Raw genomic sequence first — 17,636 nt, 5'->3', positions numbered from 1 at the left:
AAAAAAATTAAAAAAATTCCTAGCTGACACATTTGAATTCGAATATAATGTAGAAATGTACATAGATACTCAACTGAAAATTATTCACTTAATTCATTCTTATTTTCAGGTGACATCACACAAAAAGGATATGAAAAGAAGAGGACGAAACTTCTCTCATCATATGTGCCTAAACAAAATTCAAGTAAGTCATTTTTTTCGTTAATGTTTTACACATTGAAGTTTCAGATTGCATCGTTAAATTCAATTTTTTTTTATCGAACCCTCGAGCCTTTGAAGCCTTTTTTGAAGATATGCGAGAACAAATGAACCAATTCAATTGAACCACGCTATAATTGTTTTTACTGAGTTCCAGGATTTCCCCATTTTATTAACGAATAAATTTTCCCTTTGAGAATCAATTGAAAGCTTTAACGCTCAATATAAATGTGTAGATAAAGTTACGGTGAAAATTGAAAATAAACTGCTCCATAAAAGTTGAGAATGCTGGTTGGATTGCTTGAAATATACTAAGTGACATAGAAACCCGAAATAAAAATTATATGCCCCTTCTTTTTGGAATATATGACAAGCCATTCAAAAGTATAAAAAGATTTATATTATTCGATATATTCCATCATCTTGTTAGTAGTGAATTATTTTGCTAGAATTTTTTTCAAAATATTGCACAAAATTCATCGTTTTCTCGATTACACTCAACCAAAGTGTCATTGATAACGTTTTGCAAAATTCTTATGCAGCTCTTATCGAAATTTGGTAATTTTATACCGCATTTACCATTACGTTAGATAATGTTTTACAAAATTTTTATGCAGCTCTTATCGAAATTTCCTTTTTCTGGATAAATTCTATACCGCATTTAGCATTAATTCATCGTTAGTCCGATTAAAATTGCATGAAGTATGCCATAAAGAAGATTAGATAATCACTAACTTGCTTCTGAGACCTCAAATGACCTTGGGGACTTATGCCCTCTACTATTAGATAATGCAATGAAGGTGTTGAGCTATTATTGAAGCAAATATTATCCATAAATTCTATAAATAAACATAGGATTTTATGTGATAATTTCAAATGATTCCATCAATTCACTATGTTGCCGATGTGTCATTTTGTTTGTAATTCAAATTAGTCATTTCCATTTAATTCTTTCAAGATTGGTTTGGTCTGGTCACTCTAATAGTATAACAGTATGCAATATCATGCAAACACACACTCTTCAAAATCGAATACAAAATTCAGAAATTCAAAACGTGCAAATATTTTTTGATTACTCATTGTTTTGTGGGTTTATGATAAAACTCGGAAAAAACAAGTCTGACAACTATGCTGGGAAACGTTTTATGACGTCATTTCTGAGATTAATGCACCATACACTTCAATTTTCTTGCATTTTACCCACTTTTGTGGAGCAGTTTATTTTCTTTATCGTCGATAAAATATCCTCATCGTGTTTTTATTTCCTACATTTTTTTTAGTCCCAAATATCACCTCCCTTTTACTGGCACCGTGAACTTAGGTGCAGTCTGGCCCTCTATCAAATTATTGCAACATTATGCTTGGGTTGGCAACCAAGTTCACACTGTCAGTTAAATCTAGTAAACCACAGGTGGAAAGTCCCAAGTTTTAACAATCCAATTGTATTCAATTTTTGCCCACTACTCAAAATTCGAACTCGGTTATTAAATGGTATTATTGAAGATATCAGAATAATTCAAATAAACATAGCTATATTAATTCGCCCAACATAATTTGAATTAATTGAATTCTGTATTTGCCACGGATAACTAGGAAGTGGAAGTCGAATTACATGGAAATGAATTCCATGAACAGGATCGTGATCATAATTATTTCAAATGCGTTATTTATCACGTTCTATTGTACATCCTTTCTGCGTACTTTTCGTATGACCCCAATGTTTTTAAACATATAGTTAAGCCTGTAAGAAAATAGAGGAAAACCTTTACTGATATAACGTATAGTTTCAAAGTATCGATAGTAATCATAATTATTATCGGAACAAAAAGATGATATTTGATTAATTCAAGTTTTATGGAATTTCAATAATTGTTTCGCTAAACGTTTCAATAATAATGTGTAAAAAAAATGTTAAAAATGTGTTCTTCATATATTGTATTAGATCCTTACAGTTCAGATTTCCATTTGAATATTATAAAATAGATCAGTCCAACAGTATTTTCATCAAATTAAGTAGTAAAGATTTTCACTTTAATGATTCAGAATTAAATAAATAAATGAATAAACTTTATAAGGGACTCGGCTATTGAAAAAAATATATTCAATTCATGAAGAATGTAATTGTTTTTCCCGAAGATATCAAATTAAAGGAAATCAAGTTAAAGAAGTTATTGAAATTGTAATTGAGGAAAATTTCAATAATATATCACATATTTGATTATATTGTTTGTATTCAGAAATACAGAAAAGATCTCATAGGGAAATGAGAAAAATCTTAGTGGGTTCTTTTTAATAATTGCTAGAATTTGTGTTATTTTTGGTTAATTTCAGTTTTAGATGAAAACGTTTTCTAATATTTTTGTCCTAAACAGACCTATATATACCGTTGAACAAAAGTATGAATTTACAAAGCATTATTTTCGAAATAAATATTCGAAAATTGGATTTATTCTCTTCAAAATTTTTCTAAAGGCAAAGAAAAAAAATGATGAAAATGACCAATGTTGAAAATAATCCTTCTGAGAGGTAGATCGGTTAATATCGGCATTTGGTAATGCCGGTATCCCGCATTTTTCAGCTTAAAACGGATGTTGATTAACAATGAAACAGGTTTTGATGCTTTATAGTTCAAGATGTAGCTTCTTAATAACAAGATTCGCCGGTTACGTAGGAGCACTTCGAAAATGGAGTTTTTAAATTTCAAGTAAGGTGTTTCAATCGCCAAGGAATGTGTTTTTATAAATATCCTGTTGCCAGATTGTCGGGTGCTTCAGATTTCAATTCAAAAACTTGAACCATGTCTTTTATGTCCGAAAATCAATAAGTTGTTGATGAATTAAAAACTCGAAAACATTCAAAATACAAAATTATATATTCCTCTATTTACAGTATTTTATATTTCAACTACCGTACCAGCTAGGTAACCTACTCAAATAAATATTCAAATTCTCTTTCATAGAACATCTTAAACAGATATATGCATTATCAGGAAATAATAGGGAAAATTTTCTACGCTTTCATATTAATTTATCCTTTGTTAAACAGATAGATTCATTATCAGGACACTGCGTAGAAATAATAATAGGAAAAATTTTCAACGCTATCATATTTATCCTTTCATCATCCTTTTATCTTTATGGGAAATAACAATGACTCTTCTGAATCATTAAAAAAATCATAATTGTGCAAAGTTTCAAAGTAGTTTTGAAATCATTAACATTACGATAAAGATATAAACAGCTGAAATTGCATGTTGATCTTCTAGTTGGATCCAAAATGAAATATTGTGATAGGATTCAGATTCTTGCTACTATAGATTATACGAATTTCATCATTTCGGGTAGTTTTAATTATTTATAGATACATATAAGCTTTTATTATCTCCTTATATCTAATTCACACCTACAACAAAAATAGATTCGGATTAAAGTTTATAATAAGCTATTTCAGAACTCAGCTGTCTTTCCAGAAAGATAAGTAATTCATTTTCATCGTGCAATCTATGTATTTCCACCTTTCGATGATAGTGTAGAATCTAAAACCGCAAATTTGACAGTAAGGTTTGTTATTTCATCTTCCAATGAATTTAAAGTCATAGGGATTGATTGTACTTGGGAACTTAATATTATACAATTTTTAAGCATGCTATAATCTTTTTAGTGGCCATTTATGTAAGTAAGCATGACATTAAAACCACCTAATGATACAATTATAACGAGTATAAACTATTTGAAGCTATTCAAAATTTTATTATCCTGAAATTGTTTGTGCTGAAATGTTTATACTCGTTATAATTGTATCATTAGGTGGTTTTAATGTCATGTCGTGAAGTATTTTAAAAATGTTTTTTGTTTTGAATTCAATCAATTGGAATCGTAAAAGGAAAAAAGAACAACTGAACATTAGATTCGTTGCTGTTCTCTGCTATTAACATGGATTGCATCGTGGCTGATGTAAATATTGTTAAACGAGTGAATCATAATGTTATAGTGATTATTATACTCTTTTGCAAGAGTTTGCATAAAACGTTCCACATTGGCCTAGGTTAGAGCCCCCTTTTTTTTATTATTTTGTACACCGATTTTGTTTTGTCGATTTGAATTTTCTACGATGAAATAATGAACCATGTTGTTTAAATTGCAGTGATTTGAGATATTTTAGAGAATAGGAGGAAATACATAGTAAGCCATTGTGAAACATTTCTAGTTTTTTTAATAATATTAATACAGATGACGCAATGTTTTGTCTTATATAAGATTTGATTGAAAATTTATTGTTGAGATTCTAACCCATTGATTTTGAGGGTCAAAAATGCGATTTCACACGACATCTTCAATCACGAAGTGCGTCAAAACTGATGAAATTTCTAATAATAGTAATATTTAAAATTTCCAATTGAACAAATAATATTCAGTACAATACATGAGTTTTTGTTAATTCTAGTAAATTTTTCTAAAAATCGGAAAGATGACGATATATTGATTATTGAATATTCATTAGATATCACTATCTGAAATGTATGTTCGAAACCAATTTCATAAATAGAGCATAATCATATGTCTATTCATATGTAACGTTTTCAATTTGTTTGTAATTTTCACGTTAGAATCGATTCACAGCAAATTTAGCCAAAAATTCAGAGATCTATCGGTATCAATGGTTGATAGGCATTTGGTGATAAGTTGAATTGAATAGTTGACTATTTTTCTCGATTTATCACATTTATCATTTTATCTGCAATTTTTTCTAATTTATCAAAAATTCTTGATACGATATATAGGCTTTTTGCAACATTCTGAAAATGTACCGATGTGAAATGTCATACTGTTGGTTTGTATTCTTTCGAAAATATGTGAAACAAACCTTTTCAGAAAACAATTATCCGATTTGAGTTCTAAAAAACCGTATATCTGTCTACGGAATTTTAATCTTTGTACAATAGAAACTCGAAGATTACTATTACTTTCATGCGATTTCATACGGCATCTTCAACCACAAAGTCCTTCAAAACCTCAGATCAATAAACATAGATAGAGGAAGCATATGTCATTTTCAGTGAGCAATTTTTGTCCCCAACATGAACTAACAAATTTGAAAAGAAGCGCGCAGAAATGAAAACATATCAGTGATACGATATTTCACTCAATTCGCGAGTTTCTCCACAAAGAACGCAATTCTTATGTCCCATAGTGAATCAACGTTTCATATTAACTCAAAATATATTCAAAGAAATACTTAAATATATCAGAAGTTCAGAGAAAAAACTTCAAGCGCGCCAAACGACGTGGAACAACCGATGGCACTAGGAGAGCAAAAGTTGCCAAACCTTGGATTTCAGCAAGTAGATACAGAAAATAATAAATATTCTGCTTATTATAAATTCTACAATTAGGAAAAATATCGGATTCCAAATATTCAAATTTGCATAATCAATCGGGAATCACTCAAATTAATATATTTCATTCAACATAATATACATTCATAACGATATAGTAAAATTGTGGATTTGAAAATATATCACAATCCGACAAGGTAATCTAACCATGTTGGGGACATGTAAAAATTGCGTATACTTCCTCTATCTACGTTTATTACTCTTTGTTCAAAATTGATAAAATTACTAATATTTGACAGATGTGTAAACAGCAAATCCTCCCGTCAAATCTGGGGCGAATTTTTATAAATTCGCTTCCCGGATTTTCGTTTGAAGTCAACAGTTCTTTGTTCCCGACGCGTCCTGTCCAAACAGACTCTCCATGTTCGAATTATTCCCTTTGTGTTATTCCCCGCATTTTCCCCAATTGAAAATCCTGTTATTGTGTGTCTAGCCGGAAGCGGTTCGCACGAGAGCGGCAAAAGCAGCGGCGGCGACAATGGGACGGCCGCCAAGCCGCAACAGCACACTAGACGACGCACGCAACGGCGTGTCACGCACAACGAGAAACGATACCACTCAGGTTCGAACCCCGTTTATTCCGGTATTTATCAATTTTTTTTCTTCATATCCATACGCTCGCAGTCGTTGTTTTTGCATGTTAGGTGTTGTATTTTTGTGTAGTCGTCGATTGGGATTTTTTTTGCGTTGCACGCCACTGGGACTTTTTTTTCTGATGTCATTTTGTTGATTGCATGTTTGTAATTGTTCTTTATCGGAATTCATTAACATTGTGGAATTTTCTATGACTCGTTTTAGTTTGAGGATGGAATGAAATATTTATTATGAATTTCAAATATTTTATCAGACTGCGGAAAAACTTTTAGCTTTGATGTTATCGTTCAGTGAACCTGTGTTGAAATAATGATATATATACAAGTATTGCACAAAAGAATAGTGAATAATTGTTTCTTTTGTGATCGTGATCTGATTTTCGAAACGAAAATTTGGGTTCTTATTTGCAAGCAAACTGATTCTGTAAAATTATTCAGATTTGGCATTGGTGGCAGCCTATTGTAGACATACTTATTCAACAATCGTCGATGTCTCCTGTCCGATTTTGAACAATAAGTGAAATGGAACTTACACTTTGACATGACTTATTGTCTAATCATTTGAACTCAATAACATGAAATTAAAATACCCCGTAAAGTTAGCAGAACCACTTTGGAATTTTAGATTTTTTTCCGGCCATAATTTTGGGCTAATTTGTACCTTCAATTATAGGAGAAATCGTGGGTTCTTCTGGCTCAATGTTAAGCTGGCATAACTAACAAGCTAATCGTTTTTTTTTTTTTTTGACAATCTAACCATAATTTTAGGCTTATTTATTACTCACGTTTGAACCGACGCCGACGGCCAAATTTATTGTTTTACGTTTTTAAAAAGTGAATAAATTCAAAACCACAGTAATTTTAGGCTGAATTCAAGCTATTCACGATATTCTTGCTCTCCTGTCCGACAGGAGAAATCATGGGTTCTATAAAATTCACCCTAAACATGGCGTACCAAATTAATGTAAATCGAATGTATATGAAAAATCTGATTTAGGGTAGATCTAGTAGAACCTTTGAAATCTCCTGAAACATGGGAAGCAAACAAAAAACTTCTTAATATGGTTAGGTTCTGCTAATTCAACGGTTAAGCTAGCAGAACCAAATTTTTTTTTTATAATACGTAAATCAAGAAATTTGACTGTGAGTTTAAACGTGGAATCATGGTGTTATCAGATTATTCTCAAAAAATCTATTAGCTTGTTGGTTTTGTTAGAATTAGCTTAATATCAACCTAGCAGAACCCACAAATTATCCCACAGTTGAAGATAAAAAAAATTTCAATGTGCTAATAAATTAGCCTAAAATTATGGCAAGAAAAAAAATCGAAAATTCCAAAAAGGTTCTGCTAGCTTTAAGGGGGTGATCAAATTTGGTTATGTCTGTCAACTCACTATTTTAGGAAAAGTGTCTGAGATAATATTTAAAATTTCCAATTGAACAAATAATTTTCAGTACAATACGTGACTAGTAATGATAGATCAGCGGAAAAATTTCCGGAAAATATGAAATATAGCGAATGTTAGTGTATACATTATCTGAAATTCATATTCAAAACCAATTTTCCAAATAGAGCATAATCTTAAAGTTATTTATGTAACGTTTTCAATCTGTTTGTAATTTTCACGTTAGAAACGATTGACAGCAAATTCAGCCAGAATTTCATAGATGTAGATTGATGGTTGATAGGCATTTATCCGATGATAAGATGAATGGAATAGTTCAAACTATTTTTCTCGATAACAATTATCACTTAATCTGCAATTTTTCTAATTCATCAGAAATTCTTGATACGATATAGGTATTATTAGCAGTTAATTTTTGCAATATTCTCAAAATGTACCGATGTGAAATGTAATAGTGTTGGTTTGTATTCTCTTCGTCAAAGTGGTCTCTGATTGGTTCATTTTACAATATTAGAAATTTTCGTTTGGGACAAAATACTCATTTTAGTGACATCGATTTTCTGTGAGTTTCGGAGAATTTCAAATTTGATCTACTAGAAGAATATTTCCATTCACGGTTCTATTCAATACAGGGTGTTTCATAATATGATCCGCAGGACTTCAGGATATGATAGCTCGAACAAAAATATGAAAAAAGTTCCTATTAACTTACCCCTCTAAAATGATCCATTTTCGATATACAGGGTGTTGAAAATGAAAAAAAATCTTTTTTCGTACAGAAAACAGCTTTCGTGTGCATTTTCTAATCGCAATAAGTAATGTTTTGGGTTTTTTTTAAGTCTTAATTGTTGATGGTTTTGAAGGGATAGTGGGAGTTTTTCTACCCAACTTCTACGCTAATGGAAGGAGTTCAGTTATTGAGACGACCATTTGAACCGCCAATGTTTTCTACACTAAAAAGGTACTTCAGGTTATAAGTGCTAAAGTTGACAGTTTTCGAGAAAAATCAACATTATGTTGAAAAATAGTAAATTGTGCAACAAATAGGGAAAGTCCAACTTTTCTCGCGAGTGTGGAAGTTTGTGGCACGAGCCTGAAAGGCGAGTGTCGCAAACCCACGAGCGAGAAAAGGACTTTCTCCACATGTTGCACACTATACTTTTCCTACAATTTCACAAATTTCAATAATTCCAGTAATGGACTTGATTCAAATCAAAATGGCCTTCGTTGACAGTACGTGTTAATTTATTGCGTTTCCATAGAAACGGTTCAAAAGCCCAATTTCATTGGTCTACCAAGCGAGATGTGGGCAAAGTGCCGTGAGAAATAATATTTCCCACAGTATGAGCAACACTTTGTTTTGAAATTGAGTAAGCTATGAAGAATACGCTACTTTTCATAGCAGTTGTAGGAAAAATAGTTTTAACTCGACGATATGAGAATTTAACATTAAACATTAAAGTTGATTTTTCTGGAAAACGGTAAGCTTCAGAGCGTATAACCAAGACTACCTTTTTTGTGTAGAAAACATTGGGGGTTCAAATAGGCCCACTATTCCTTCAAAACCTTCACCAATTAAAACTTAAAAAAATTACGTACAAAACATAGCTTATAATGATCAGAAAATGCTCAGAAAAGCTATTATCGGTACGATAGAAGGTTCCAGAGATATTCGTTAAAAAAAACTATTTTTTTTTCATTTTCAACACCCGTCATCTCGAAAATGGTGCATTTTGGAGGGTAAGTTAATAGAAACTATTTTTCATATTTTCGAACGAGCTATCATATCCTGAAGTGCTGCGCATTAACGAAATAACGAAAATACCTCATACAAAATAAAACCTGGCATAAACTCAGCTTTCAAAACCCAACCCTCTCCCACTCGATAAAAAAAAAACTGGCAACAGATCCCGGGCGCAGAAACAAGAGAGCGCTGTGCTTCTGGGGGTCGTAATAACAAAGTGAAAAATTCCATACTAAAATAGATAGGCTTTGAATAATGCTGTGTGTATCGATCGCATGCTGAGTGTTGTTTTGCATGTAGATGCTGGGGATGCAACTAGCGCGAAAGATTCCAAGGGCAGCAGCCAGCAAGGCCCGGCCAATCGGGCCGTACGTAGGGGCAATCGAAGGCTCACTCGACACGAGAGCCGTTATCACTCAGGTAAGGATGCTTCTGGACGTTCGGAAACGGTTTCTCTTGGATAACGGTAAGGTGGAGATTATTGGGTGAAATCTAACAACAATGGTATCGCAGTTTTGCTTATTAATCTTGTCTAACGGTGGTTGGTTCTTCTATTAACTGATGGCTTTTCTTCTCGCTTAGTTTCCCTTTCTACTAGACCCTTCACTTGTACAGGTGGTATAGACGAGAAGGAATACGCTCTATTAGTGATGACGTCACACACCGCCATTTTAGTTCTCCTGTCAGTGTTCGGAATCCAAACAAACAAATTGTAATTTGATAAATAAGATTAATTAAACAACGATTTTACTATTAATTGATAGACAGAAGGCACGAGATTAATGCCAGTAAGTTCGAACTTGAAGTTCAACTAATAAACACGGCTTTTTACAAAATCTGAGGAATGATACAGGATTCAAACTTACTGGTATTAACCTCGTTCCTTCTGTCTATCAATTAATACTGAAATCGTTCCTCAAATACTCTTATTTATGAAAATAAGCCAATTCCTTCAACGACACCGTACTAATTTGAATGACAATTCATTTGTTTGGATTCGGGACACTTACAGGAGAAGCAAAAATGGCGGTGTGTGACGTCACACTAATAGAGCGTATTTGGAAGAGTCGTGGTTTCGATGTTCAGTGTCATCGAAAAGTAAAAAATGCGATCTTGTATATGCAGGGTCTTTATAAATGATTGTAACATCGCAGTTGGCTGGGTTTATAAAGTGAGTGAACTCTTTACAGGGTGTTTCTAAATTGGAGGTACAAAGGAAAGTAGCAGGAACTGAAGTAGCTAAGATGACTTACTTTAGCTATATACCTAGGCGTACAACTTTGCTTCCGCCATTTTTTTCAGAAATTCGAGGCTTTAATGTTAAAAACTGGTTATACATTTATGATTCAATGTATTGTCCATAATTGGCCATTAATTTCTCCCATCTTTCGGGTAGCGTACAAATCCCGCGTTGAAAAAAATGATCATCTTTTGAAGCGATCCACGAATCGATCCAATTTCTTACTTTTTCATAAGACCGTGAATATTCGGTTTGGCCGTCGACGTGAAAGTACGGCCGGGCTATCCCCATGATTTTCTGCGCTTGTAATTATCGTAATGAAACCATTTTTCGTCTTCAATCACAATGCGATGCAGATATCCCTTCCGTCTTTGCCTTGCAAGCAGCTGTTCACAAGCAAACAAACGCCGTTCAACATCTCTCGGCTTCAACTCCTACGGCACCCAATTTCCTTGTTTCTGAATCATTCCTATGACTTTCAGGCTTTTTGAAATGGCTTGTTGCGTCACTTACAATGATCTTGCCAATTCTTGTTGCTTTTGACACAAGTCTTGATCAAGTAATTCTTCCCATTTTGCATCTTCGAAAACCTTCCACCTTCCACCACCAAGCTGGTCATCGACTTCAAAATCACCGTTCTTGAAGTGTTGAAACCACTCTCGGCACGTTCTTTCACTAATAGCGGCCTCACCATAGGTTTTTGGGAGCATTTGATGAGCCTCAGCCGCAGATTCCTTCATATTAAAGCAGAAAATTGAAATCTACAGCAAATGATGAGAATTTGGCTCGTGAGTTGACATGTTTGATCGAAAAATAACTTCAGGATGCAAATCGACTAATATTCCGATGGCGTTATGTTAACAAATACCTAAGCTTATTGTATGACATCTGCGATCTATTTATTTCGACTACCACTACAGCCATCTATTGCAAAACGGCAGAAGCAAAGTTGTACACTTAGTATGTTCACAAACTTCTACGCTCGTGAGAAAAGTTGGACTTTCCCCACTTGTTGCACAATAAACTATTTTGATTCCATAACATCGGATAGTGATCTCAGAGCTAAAGTTAAACTATCTGGCTATAAAAGTGTACTAAAGCTGCCCAATAAAATAAAGAAATTAGATACGAAGAATCTTGAAACAGAACATAGATCTATGCTCAATTTGTTCTTTGGAGTCGTAATTGAATTGAATAAATTGAATTTTGATTTGAAAAAATGTGAGATTCCTTGGGTAATTTTAAGAAAAAAAAAAGTTCTATAAACATGAGCCCGTAAACGTTTTGTTATCGAAATACATGGTTTTTGTAGGCCTTTCTTTGTAATTATTATACCAGTTGATTGAATCTTTATCAATCTTAGCTACAGATTGGGTAAATAAGTACCAAAACTCATAATTAATTTATTCATCCAAGCTTACTAACTGGATCTTTATAATAATGGCTTAGTTTTAACTTGTCAAATGTCATAAGAGGACAGCTTCAAAAGTGACAGTTGTTCATATAGCAGTCTATTCAAAATGAAACCTTTTATAGGAAAACCCTATATAATAGTTTCAAAAATTGTGAAACTGACATCGTTTATCCTTAGCTTTTTCACTTTTAATACCTACATAAAACCATTGATAATCAATGGATCTAATTTAGCTCTTAATTTACAAACTTTGTGTCTTGGAACATGAAGGATATTTGAAGAATGACAACTGAACCTTTCGTTCATACCGCTTGCTTTGACCTCATCTTCAAATCACTGGGTCCACAAAGATTGCCATTCAGCCAATAACGAGCTCTATCAGAAAATTTTATTCTTTTGTGTAAAATCACTATTATTTTATAATACCTAGAATATTAACCTAACGTTTCGCAATGATGACTAGTAAAACTAATTCTTACCAGAAACAGTAGTTGGTGACATTTCACCACTATACGGAAGAAACTAAAATAATTTAATTTAATATTTCTTGAGTCATATTTTCCATTTAAATATCAACGGTTTATAATTGTCAAGATAGTAATTAATTTGAATAATACCTTTCATGAACCGAATATAAACCTACTTATTTTTTTATATCGAATGAAACTGACATCCTATAGATTGGAATGGAGACGTCTCAATTTACGTATCTTTTTGAGCTTTTATCGACTGCGTTATTATTCCTTTCATCTAAATTGGCTGGATATCCGACCGTTGTGTTGTCAGCAACAGTGACATCTGTTTTCGATGGCAACAGTATCATGAAATGGATTATCTTTTTGAAACGGGGATATTGGAGAGTCATATCATCGGCTATCCTTTTTGTCCTTTTTTTTGTGAATCGACGGAATAAAGCCTCCTCATAACGACAGGATAATCTGCCAGGATATTTCCTTTTCAATCTCCGATCTATGAATTGCCATTCTGAGAATGGGATGATTCAATTTTTTTGTACTGTCCAATCTTTCAATATGGTTTATTTAGTTTGTGTGTCCTTCAGCTTTTCACAAACAGAATAAATCGTTACTAAGTTCGAAATGTGACTAAAAACTTTGAAAAACAATTCAATCAATACTCTTAGGGGTTATGAAGACCAAAACTTATTTTTTCCTGCCATTTTTCAAAATGAAAACAAGATGTCAATTCGAATAAAAATTTTGAGTCGAATTTATTGTATATATTTCTGTAAAAAGTAAAGAGTAAAAAAGAATACAGTATCAGTATTTACTTCAAGATGTGAAAAATACAAATTAATTAAATACTTTCAAATATAGCGTAAAGTAAAGGGTGTTTTTTTTAGACCTATAGAACTTTAAATTGCAATAAAACAACGATGGATTATTCGATTGACATGAATTTTATTTATCCGCAAGATAATCTTGTGGCATTACATTTTAAATACGATTTCTGGCATATGACCGCCACGGCTGGCTCGGATGTCAATCTGGAAGTCCAATTTTCGATTACTTTTTCCAACATTTGTGGCCGTATATCGGCAATAACACGGCGAATGTTGTCTTCCAAATGGTCAAGGGTTTGTGGCTTATCCGCATAGACCAATGACTTTACATAGCCCCACAGAAATTAGTCTAGCGGTGTTAAATCACAAGATCTTGGAGGCCAATTCATAGGTCCAAAACGTGAAATTAGGCGGTCACCAAACGTGTCTTTCAATAAATCGATTGTGGCACGAGCTGTGTGACATGTTGCGCCGTCTTGTTGGAACCACAGCTGCTGGACATCATGGTTGTTCAATTCAGGAATGAAAAAGTTAGTAATCATGGCTCTATACCGATCACCATTGACTGTAACGTTCTGGCCATCATCGTTTTTGAAGAAGTACAGACCAATGATTCCGCCAACCCATAAAGCGCACCAAACAGTCAGTTTTTCTGGATGTAACGGTGTTTCGACATACACTTGATGATTAGCTTCACTCCAAATGCGGCAGTTTTGTCTGTTGACGTAGCCATTCACCAGAAGTGCCCTTCATCGCTAAACAAAATAAAATGGACGTAGTGCGCGATACGTATTCGGCATAGAACCATTATTTTCGAAATAAAATTGCACTATTTGCAAGCGTTGTTCAGGCGTGAGTCTATTCATGATGAATTGCCAAACCAAACTGAGAATAAATCACTTGACAGCTGTTAAATCGGTCGCCATCTTGAACAGTAATGCCAACTTAAAGTTATATACCTCGAAAAAAACACCCGTTAATATGCAAAATAAATTCTCAATGTTCTATCGACAAAATTTTTATAATTCAAATAGTGTTCCTTTGTGTGAAAATCCTTGAAAAGTGACAACAATAATTTACGTTATATTAGAAAATTAGAAATTAACATCCTAAAACTTATTATCTTGGGAATTTTCGTGTTTGCTGTGAATCAAATATCTCTACAATCTCTGACGTTTCTCTAATAAAATTTCAAACAATATTAAGAAATAACTCATTTGAAATTACGATTAAATTAACATAATTATATATTTTATCGATCAAATATCTGGAAATTAAGGAAAATCAACTATCTGAGATATCGTCAGAGGTATTGCATATTGCTAGATGATGATTGTTATCCATCCTACAAGTGTAGATTTTATCTGGGAACTGATTCACATTATCTCATTTCATTAGCTATCATTGGGAATGTTCGTTAATGACTGTTGATAACTCATCATTTGCACAGACTTCAAACTTTGAATGATGAAATAATTAGTAAGTACGTTAGAAGCAGATTTTTTTCTATTCTCTCTTTTTTTTATTTCTTTTTTTTTCGAGTTCCTAGAGTCTTTCAAAATTTGTACTCCTGTTAATTTCAAAACTGCAAATTAGATCGAGATGAAAATTTGTATTCGGATGTTGAGTGACAATGTAATGCCTCTTGCGAAATTTCCTGTTGATCACGTAACCATAGAAAAAAATTTATTTACCCAATATTTCCGTGACCAAAAACAGAGCGTAGATAAGATTTTGAGTGTTTATATAAAATAACAATTTCAAGCTCCGTACAAAATTTCCAGCTGATCACATCATCAGAACCATAGAATATTCAAGAAGAATATTGGAATATAAATATCCTATATGGAACCATAGAAAATTCAAGATGAATATCGAAAAACAAAAAAGAAATATTTCATTGACACCAGATCCGATCGAAATAAAGAAAAGCAATAGATATACATTGGTATGTATAGAATAGCAACACATATATCATCTATACAATACAGTCTAAATGCGCAATAAGTGCAGTCATGACGAGCACTCAAAAGCTCGTGACTTCACATTATTGTTTTCCTAATTTTTTTTTTATCAAAATATTCTTGCCTACAACGCAATTTTTCCAACGTATTTACTGTATTTCTACACTATTTTATAATCTACATTAATTTCATGTATTGACTGATGTTTATAATGGGTATTATGATAAACTCCATCAGGTCGGCCTTTCCCCAAAATGTAAATCCCATATTTAGATATCCATTAGTTGGATCTTCTTCCAAATATGCAGAGTTTTCATTTAATCACAAACTTCATTGACATTACTTGCTCAGTTGAAGATTTGTTTCGGAATTTTTTACTGTTATGGAGGAAAGAAATTATAATCTTTCCTAAAACCAGTCGATATCCGGCATCGTTCTACTATTATTAACAGCTGAAATATCTATTTTTGAATGTTGTTGCTGTAGTTAAACTTGTATTTTCTTTACTGCATGTATGAATATTTCGTATTTTTGTGTATGGTTTTATAGTGACATTTCTCACTTGTTGGAATGCATATGTTTGTTGACATACCCAAGGTATGAGACTTACTATCACCGTTTTCTTTTCTGTCACTAACATTGTATGTTTTTCGTTTCTTTTCTTTTCTGCATCTTGACGTATGTATGATTCAACATCATCTATGAAGGTATGGTAGAGTGGTTTATACGGTGTGAAATTAATTTACAGAGGTACGTCAAGAAGCTGTCCAAAGAGCTCTCGCCCAAGCAATGCAGAATAGGCTCAAACCATCGATGCCGATGCCGTCCAAAAGGACATCTGTGATGGCCAGAAGTCCCGATAGAGATCGACACGACTCAGGTTTGTTGAAAATTCATTTAACGCAGCTTCTGGTTCATTGGACCATTTTCATGTTCGGCGTTATTTCTTCTACTAAGATCTGATACGCTTTGCAAGTATGTAATTTGTCGATGTAATGTCATCTTCAGCAACGAAAAGTTACTTAGAAGTTACCAGTTTGTTTATGAAGATGACAAGATCGTTGACGAAACGTTCGTTAAACGAAATATTAACATTTTCGCTTACTATTACATCAAACACTTTCAAGTTTCGATCATGTTTTGAAGAATCGATTTCAGTATTTACCGTAAATTCAATATTTTGTCTTTCATCAACTTAAAACTGTCACTTCGAAGTCAAAGAGGTTTAGAAAGAGAAAAGTTCGACTGGAGTCATCTCGGGAAAATATGGTGGCCGTTCAATAATATTTCTTAAGTTTGCTCACAATTATAGATTTTAAAACGGATGCATTGTCGTAGGAAAAGCCATTCCGAAGCTGATTAACTATTTTGTTGAATAAACTCGAGAACCCATAACGCGTTTTGAGATGTGGATTCAGAATTGACTCCTTCTGACATTAGACAGAAGTCTTCAGTGAACTCTGCTCTTCGTCACTAGATTTTCCATAATAACTGTGAGAAAATTCGAAGGAAAATGTCTCATTAAAAAATTAATATTAAAAAATTTAATTATAAAATTCTCAAATGTACAGGGTGTCCCAAATTCGATGCTCACTGAAAACATCTCGAGAACTATACGACCAAGAAAACACCCCGATTAATTTTTTCGAAAATGTGGGTAATTATAAACCATCAAAATTATTAAAAGAAAAAACATTTTACAATTTTTCGAATATCTCGATAGCTAAATAGGTATTTTTCAAAAACACCCTGTAACTCGAGAACGAAGGAAAATATCCGACCTTCGGCTTAAGAATGCGCGCTCTCACCAACTGGGCCAATCGACCGTAAACTTAAAATTCAAAAAGATTAATTTTTTTTTCTGTAACAATTTCAAATGTTCAATCCTGAACATTCTAAACCAAAGTTGCCAAAAACACAAATGAAAAAAATATATTTCAAAGCTTGTCAGCAATTTGTAGTAGTTTCAATGTCTCTTAAAATAAGTGGTAACTTTATCGGTTAAACGGTTGGCTACCCTGTATTCTGTCAAAGCCTTCTCGGAATTCGACAAGAATTTTCCGATCTGCTCGTTCCCAGGAATGGAAGCTGTCTGGATTCCGAATACGCACGCAAATTTTCTCTTTGTTTCTTCCAGTAGACTCTCCTCGACGTTCTTTCAGGGTTATACATTGTCTACAGTCGAAATGAAGATGAATGATGTTGTGGCACTCTCCCGAGGTGATTTCAATTTATCGAGTTACGTACGCAATTTTTTTGACGTCGCTTCGTTGGGGGAATTTTTCACGAGAAACGTTTCTCTTCGGAGAGTTACATTTCAGAAACAATTACGGAGGAGAAAAAGTTAATTGAGATGAAGTATCCAAATGAAAAATTGGAGTT

General features: G+C 33.1%; 1 protein-coding gene across 12 annotated transcripts in view; it reads left to right on the top strand.

Moving 5' to 3' along the window:
* LOC123674035 (disco-interacting protein 2) overlaps positions 1-17,636 on the top strand; it is a 114,568-nt gene that overhangs the window by 79,846 nt on the left and 17,086 nt on the right. For 5 of the 12 annotated variants that reach the window (XM_045608857.1, XM_045608848.1, XM_045608847.1 and 2 more), the window contains 4 exons: positions 110-184; positions 6,027-6,176; positions 9,637-9,756; positions 16,003-16,134. In XM_045608857.1, the coding sequence (XP_045464813.1) occupies positions 110-184; positions 6,027-6,176; positions 9,637-9,756; positions 16,003-16,134 (477 nt within the window). The remainder of the gene's footprint in view (positions 1-109; positions 185-6,026; positions 6,177-9,636; positions 9,757-16,002; positions 16,135-17,636) is intronic. The other 7 variants (XM_045608852.1, XM_045608859.1, XM_045608849.1 and 4 more) reach the window with 6 other exon arrangements.

The sequence above is a fragment of the Harmonia axyridis genome, chromosome 2 (genome assembly GCF_914767665.1).
Source record: "Harmonia axyridis chromosome 2, icHarAxyr1.1, whole genome shotgun sequence".
Lineage (NCBI taxonomy): Eukaryota > Metazoa > Arthropoda > Insecta > Coleoptera > Coccinellidae > Harmonia > Harmonia axyridis.
The sequence above is the reverse complement of the archived record's forward strand: the minus strand, read 5'-3'. Positions and strand labels throughout refer to the sequence as shown.